General features: G+C 37.5%; 1 protein-coding gene across 1 annotated transcript in view; it reads right to left on the bottom strand.

Annotated features, from left to right (window-relative positions):
- Nucleotides 1-7878, bottom strand: part of lrpprc (leucine-rich pentatricopeptide repeat containing) — a gene marked incomplete in the record, with an annotated part of 82405 nt that overhangs the window by 56505 nt on the left and 18022 nt on the right. The window contains 7 exon segments of the mRNA XM_024296997.2: nucleotides 664-741; nucleotides 1308-1414; nucleotides 1995-2052; nucleotides 2176-2203; nucleotides 4986-5055; nucleotides 7375-7465; nucleotides 7536-7654. Of these exon segments, the coding sequence (XP_024152765.1) occupies nucleotides 664-741; nucleotides 1308-1414; nucleotides 1995-2052; nucleotides 2176-2203; nucleotides 4986-5055; nucleotides 7375-7465; nucleotides 7536-7654 (551 nt within the window).

The following is a 7878-nucleotide window of genomic DNA, read 5'->3' as shown; positions in this document are numbered from 1 at the left end:
GCCAAAACAGCTAGTATGAGGCTGAAATATTAGCAAAACTTCAAAACTGCCTAAAAAACTTAAAAAGAAAGGCCCAAATTAGCCTAAAAACAACAAAAAAAAAACTAGCTAGAATGTAGCTGAAAAAATATCTAAACTTCAAAACAACCGCAAAAAAACTGAAAAAAGCCTAAATTAGCCAAAATAGCTAGTATGTAAATAATAGCTTAACTCAAAAACAGCTTAAAAAAAATTAAAAAGAGAAGCTTAAATTAGCCAAAATAGCTAGCATGTATCTGAAATATTAACCTGATTCCAAAACAGCCTAAAAAATCTTAGTAAATGCTAATATAATCCATAAAGCTAGCATAATAACAGTTTTTAAAACTTTAAAACTGTAACTTTTTAACATAATTATGAATAATGAAAAGGCAGGAATATTATTCAAGAATAAATCAACTTAAACCTTAAATAACTTTCCTTATCTTACCTTCCAAAAACATATATTTTGTCAAAATTATACAAGTTAGAAATAAGCACAAGATAACATCAGACCAGTAATAACAATAAAATAAAATGATCTGGAGGGCTGGATATAATTACCCCGGGGGCCGGATCCGGCCCCCGGGCCTCGACTTTGACACACATGCTATAATTCAACATGAAAGAATTGAGGTTTTGTACCTTGACGAGTTCTGGGGCGTGATAGGACTCCAGAAGATTCTTTATTCCTCTGTAGATGTTTAAGGGAATTGTGATATTCTGTTCAGAAAAAGAAAAAAAAGATGTTTGTTGGACCAAAAGTTGAGGGTTTAAACAGCAGCCAAAATAATTTTAGAGGATTAAGGACACTTTTTTTAAGGTCTTAAAGGCATTTAGAAGCAGAAAAGATTAGTCTTCCACCTCTTCTTTATATTTGTGGGCAGAAAAAAGCACAAAGAATATCTAAAAGTTCAACTTTTCACTTTTGTTTTCAATTTTAGATTTGTAAAAAATAAAAAAATCCTTAAAAATTGTTATTTTTCCACAAGAGTGAGCTCCATTCTGTGAAATAATCTGTAATATTACAAGCAAGCATCGATAGCTGCGGTGAGCTCAGCCTCTCGATGCGTCGAGAATTACATCCCAATTTTCCGGTTATCATCAAGATAAAAACGCAAATTTAATCGCATTTCCCTCTCCGCTAATCTTCAGCGATTAGTGGAGGGTTAATTCTTGGAGATAAGCAGCGGTTGGAGCCATGAAGAGGAAGATGTAATGAGATTACATCCATGGAGAAAAAAAAAAAGGAAAAAATGAAGCGCATTTTTGTACATCAGTGTGTGTACCTGACTGTGCAGCTTATTGAGGAAAGTGCGAAGTTTCTCCTCCTGCGCGTGCACCTGCTCCTCCGCCATGCTGTCGAACAAATTGTACAGGAAGTAGGAGACGGCCTCTGGATGGAGACACACAGGAGAAAAACCGGTTCCCGGATTAAATTTCATTTGCCACCCCGTCAGTCAGGGCAGCCATTTGTGCATTCATACTCCTTTTTTTCCTGTAACCTCTGCAGAGTTGCTGACACAAGCTGCTTTTGGCTTTTTTTTTTTTTTTGAGTGAATGTGCGGCGGCTGGCGGTGACAGCTTCCTCTTATTGCGGCGCTCACACACAGATGTCACACATGTCGAGAGATGGCGTCTAACAGGATGTGACATGGATAACAGTCTCCATCGCTCCCACCAGCCCACACACACACACACACAAAAACACTTGGGACTCCCTGACACATGCACAGACATGGAGCGACATTAACGACACACATCAAAAAAAAAAAAACCTCACAAGCGCACACACTTTTAGCTACTCAGCGCCGTGTCAGCAACTGGGCTCTGTTTCTATTGTCTTCAAAGATATAAAACACACTCATCTTACCTGCAGAGATCTTCAAAGTTTACCTGAGCGCACTCGTGCGCTCAGGTAAACTTTGAAGATCTTTGCAGGTAAGATGGACTCACTCACAAATCCGATTTCTTACCAGCAGGTTTGGAATTCCCTCTGGAGAAACGCTCATCTTTGTAGAGCAACTCTGTGACCTTTAAAGAAAGAAAAAATTTTTTTTTTTTTACTGAAATCTCTTCCCTAAACCTAAAATAACCATAAAAAGTATTTATATTTAAAGAAAATCAGAGAGAACACAACAAATGCTGATTTCTTACCTTTACCATGCTCTCCACATCAGATGACCTGCAGGGGGCAGTAGAGGACAAGAGATGAGTTCATCACCAGCAAGTCAAACAGGCTCCAAGGTAATAGAGTTAATGCACAGCTGACATGCTTTTATGATCTTGTATATGTGGCTCCAGCTTTGAAATATCACATTAATTATTTCAGAAAAATATAATTGATTCTTTTTATATTATTATTAATCAATTTCTGCAGAATTTTCATGTTAAGCCAAAGCAGGGGTGTCAAACTCAATCGCACAAGAGGCCAAGATCCAAAACACACCTTAGGTCACAGTCTGAACCAGATAAACATCTATTGAACACACTAAAACCTTAAAAAACCATTAAAATTGTAACTTTTTAACATATTAGGAACTACATCTATAGCGTTACCTGGGATAATGCTAGTGTGAATACTGTAAGCTCAATTTGGCCGCTGAAGATGTTATTGCTGATAGCTGAATATGCTTAAATTGATTGCTAAAAATGGTGAAGCTGATGGTTGAACTCACTGAAGCTTATTGCTGAAAACGCTGAAGTTGATAGCCAGCTAAAAATTTTACCTAAATGTCAAATTAGCCTAAAAACTCAAATTAAAAAAAATAACTTAGGTTAGCCAAAACAGCTGGCATGCAGCTGAAAAAATATCTAAACTTCAGAATATAATTAAAAACTGAAAAAAACCCAAATTAGCCAAAATAGCTAGCATCCAAATATTAGTCAAACTCCAAACCAGCCTAAAAAACTTAGAGAGAAGCTTAAATTAGCCAAAAGAGCTAACATGTAGCTTAAATATTAGCTAAACTTCAAGCCTAAATTAGCCTAAAAAAAACAAACAAAAAAAACCTTGTGTTAGCCAAAACAGCTAGCGTGTAGCTGAAAGAAATATCTAAACGTCAAAATAACTACCAAAAAAAATTAAAAAAGCCTAAATTTGCCAAAATAGCTAGCATGTAAATATTAGCCTAACTCAAAAACAGCTTTAAAAATTAAAAAGAAAGGCTTAAATTAGCCAAAACAGCTAACATCTAAATATTATCCTCACTCCAAAACAGCCAAAACAAATAAAAAGCCAAATATAGCCAAAACAGCTAGCACATAGCTTAAATATTACCCTAACCCCAAAACAGCGTAAAAACAAAAAAAGTGGCAAAATTAGACAAAACAGCTAGCATGTAGCTTAAATATTAGCTAAACTCCAAATTAGCCTAAAAAAATGAAAAAAAAAAACTTATGTTAGCCAAAACAGCTAGCATGTAGCTTAAATATTAGCTAAACTCTAAATTAGCCTAAAAAAATGAAAAAAAAAAACTTATGTTAGCCAAAACAGCTAGCATGTTGCCGAAAAATAATCGAAACTTCAGAATAACAACAACAAAAATCTAAAAAAAAGCCTAAATTAGCCAAAATAGCTAGCATCTACATATTAGTCTAACTCAAAACAGCTTAAAAAATGTCTTAAGAAAAGCTTAAATCAGCCAAAACAGCTAGCATGTAGCTGAAATATTAGCTAAACTCCAAAACAGCCCAAAAAATCTTAGTAAATGCCAAAATAGTCCATAAAGCTATCAGAATGCCAATTTTTAAAACTTTAAAACCGTGAATAATAAAAGGCAGGAATATTATTCCAGAATAAATCAATTTAAACCTTAAATAACTTTCAATATTTTACTCTCCAAAAAATATATTTTGTCAAAAATTATACAAGTTAGAAATAAGCGCAAGATAACATCGGTCCATTTATAACAATAAAATAAAATGATCTGGAGGGCCGGATCCGGCCCCCGGGCCTCAACTTTGACACGTGAGCTAAAAGACAAATCTTTACATTAGTGAAACCCCCAAATCTCTCCCCTCACTCCCACACTAAACGATGACAATGTGTGGCACTTCTAACATCGTCAGCTCGTCGGTTGAAAAAGAGGAGCGAGCGCGACACAGAGAGAGAGGAAGAGGTCTTTAATGATTAAATTATCCCCTGACCTTGTCTTTGACAGGGCCAGGTCCCGCACGGTGATGACAAAGTGCTCGCAAACACACACACACAAGTGACAAGTCCAATTATGACCCTGTCAGACAACCCCGACCGTCAGAAGTGAGCAGAAATCTCTGAATGTGCGCTAATGCCAGCGGAGTGAGACCAATGGAGGAGATTAAACTAATTCAGACAGAAAAAAACTAACAAGAATTCATGGATCCTTTGCCTGAAAATGTAGAACTATGGAAGATATATGCTGAAAAGTTTGATGTAATTTGGGAAAATAAAACAATTCTTTGTTAAAAAGGCAAAAAAAATCATTTTCTGAAAATAAATTGTATATATTTTGCTGACAAGTCACCACTTTACTCTTTGACCCCCCTCCAGCATTGCCCTGTGTTTTTGTGTGGCGCCAAATTGTAAATATTCATAAATGCCCCTTCGACAAAAGCCCGCGGGTCCGACCTTGGACCTGAGGCTAACTCTCAAATCCGTGTGTGTGTGGCAGAGTGTGAAACCAGAAAGTGGGTCTGGATATGAGGGACGGTGCCGAGCATCGACTCATTTACATATCGTCCACGCCGCTCTGGGATGAGAACTGAGGGCTGACGGCCTCCATATGCATGAGGCACCCATGTATGTACGGATGCGTCTGTGCGATGCAGCGTTTCTCCCAGCGGTCGCCCTCCTGCACCGACGCCGAGGACGGTGTGATAAGCTGCACATGTCATCTTCAGAACATATGCCGCCGTGACCTCCATAAATCTGAATCGCCAGTCAGATTTATGTTTTGGGGCCAAAAGACGGAGAGGGAGAGACGTACTTTTTGAAGCCGACGATGAGGCTGCTGCGGAAAGTACTGAGGTCCGTCTCGGGGAAGGAGGGGTCCGACACTGAAATGTGAAAAAGACGAATAAGTCACCGCAAATAAAATCATTTAAAAAAGCTGTTTATATGACCAAGAGTCCTGAAAGTGAATCAATATTTAGTTATAGAATTCCATAAAAATGATAACAGTCTAGTTATAGTGTAATTTAGCTGATAAAACACAAAAAAATCAGTATTAGAATGATCTTAAAACCTGGAAATAAGTAAAATCAAATATTAGAACTAAAGCTGCAACTATTGATCTACACATAATTCCAAATATTTAGTAATTTAATGTCAAAGAACAACAAAAAAAATAGAAAATTGATGCTACTACTTTAGAAATGTTTTAAATGTTTTTAAATAATCATTTCAAGAAACTATTTGATTCAATGGAGCCTGGATCGATTCGCTCAATTCAATTCAATTTTTACTTTATACATTTGTTTAAAAATGCATTACTAATATTTTATACGTTTTGAATCTATTTATATTAATCTGATACAGTTCATATACTGTAAAAATATTAGTGAAAAAACTATATTGTTACTATCATACATGGTTTCCTTAAAAGAAAAAGTTCTAACAAAAATGTTAAGATAATTAACTTTGTAAACATTGTTCTGCATCTCCTGGAAGATGTTTCAGTTTGGCCACTAGGTGGCGATTGTGCTATAGCATTACACCTTATTCCAGAAGAAGAAGAAAGTATCAGTAAAAAACTGTTTTAGACCAAATATGGTTACTTTAAAAAATATGTTTCCTCAAAGTCCCATTGATATTTTTTTACTAAAAAAAACGTTCCTAGAAGTGTTTTAATTATGATTAGTAAGTTTTTAACCAAAATCTCACAAACTAAATGTCAAAAAAGCAATTTTTCATGTTGATCTGAAGCCTCTGTTTCCAAAATCTCCTCTGAGGAGGCGTGGCTTTTGGAGCTGAGCTGTGTAGCTCCACCCTGTCTGATTATGATAACTCTGTGTCTCGCTAGCGTAAAATCTTCACCGCTGCTACATTAAATAAAAACATCCATCAATCTGGGTAATCTCCATTCATATGGTTCTGATCCGGATGTCAGCTCAGATCTTCATGGACAGAACTTCCTCCAAAATCCTGATTCTTTCTCCTTCCAGTTCACCAAAGACTCTTTTAGCTAATTCTCCAATGTTTATTGACTGTGATCAATACATTCAATCATTGGTTTCTCAGAGTTCTTGATAAAATAATCAAAGCTAACATCAAAATGCTCTTTCATTGATTTACAATCCTTTCCAACTGCGGTCAAATGAGCCGCCGTTCACATTTCCGTGGTCACATCAAGAAGCTCCGTGGAGTCTGGTGGAGATTTTCCAGCGTTCTCAGTCCTGCTACCGTAAGTATTGGATGAAACTCACACCAAAAAATCAAAATTTGACCACAGAAATGTGAACGGCGGCTCATTTGACTGCAGTCAATGTGAAGATACCATCTTCTCTTCTCCAGAACCTGAACTAGACACTAGGAACAGATGAGGGTTTAGTGCATGTGCAGCAGAGCTGTTGATGGAAAGAAGATCATTCATTCAGACAGAGTCTGTCCAAGACAGTTTGATTGATTTAAAAGGAGAAATACTCAGAACTACAAAAGCAAAATGTTTTTTTTTTTTTACATTTGTTCTCTTTCATCATGAAAATGTCACACAAACATGTTAAAAACTCAAAAACAGGATTTTCGTTAGACGGGGACTTTAAAAGTTTAGAAAATTAATGCCTGTGAGTATATGAAGATTTTTATTTAGTCAGCAATATATGTTTATGTCGACCGAGCGTTAGCATTAGCCGTCTCATGGGAAATTCCATTAAATGTTAGCATCAAGCTAGCAGACTTTAGCTTTATGTGCTGAATCAAACTTTGTTTTTATGGAACCATTATGCTTAGATCCACTTAAATTGATTTTATCTTTTTTACCCATTGGGTAGCATTAACTGAAATATTATCCAACTACTAGTTTGATGTTGCTACTTTTTCCTCCAGAAAAGCAGATCTACATCAGTTTCAGACGGCGGTGACGACTGGGAACAGATGAAAGACAGAAAACAGGAGGAGCAATCCATTATTTACCAGTCTTCTCCATCTCGTTCCTCTTCAAGTGGAGGCGCTTCTCGTTCTGGCTTTTTACGTATTCACACAGACTAATCTCTTAAAAGGTCTGATGAGCACAGAGGAGTAAGAGGGCAAACGAGTGTGAGTGTGTGCAAGCGGCAGCGCTGGGCCAATTAGCCCGCAGGCAAAGCAGCAATTTTTACGATGACGGACGCTGGAGAAGCAGTCGAGATTCATTAGGCTGCGCCAGTGTGTGTGCTTACACGTGGTGTACAACTTGGCCAGGTTGTGCACAGCCATGGCGCGAACTTCTGAGTGCAAAAATCCCTCGGAGTCCACAGACACGCCTGCCTCCTAAATGAGGGAAAAGTCACTTTAGTTGAAGAACTTTTATTTCTGTCAGCTCACCCAACCTGCCGCTTACCTTGAGAGCCTGTCGAGCGGTCTCCATGTCGGAGAAAACCGGGAGGATGTAGTTGGATAAAGTCTCCATATCGGGGGCGATGCCGAGCTTCTCCATCCCTTTGATCACCTCCAGCACACCTACAGACAGGACACACGTCTGTTCAGCCAATTCAAAAAAAGTAGAATATTTTGTGTGCTGACAAAAGAATCTGGATCAGCTGCCATGATTAAACTATTGCCATTTATATTGATAAACTCTGATGTCACCATAAAAATGAACCCTGGAGTGATACAAGGGCATGAACTGCTTCATTCAACTCAACAGTGGGCTAAAAATGAGTGTCAGGGAGGGCCAAAGTGAT

The sequence above is a fragment of the Oryzias melastigma genome, linkage group LG15 (assembly GCF_002922805.2).
Source record: "Oryzias melastigma strain HK-1 linkage group LG15, ASM292280v2, whole genome shotgun sequence".
Classification (NCBI taxonomy): domain Eukaryota; kingdom Metazoa; phylum Chordata; class Actinopteri; order Beloniformes; family Adrianichthyidae; genus Oryzias; species Oryzias melastigma.
This window is presented reverse-complemented; position numbering and strand designations above follow the sequence as displayed.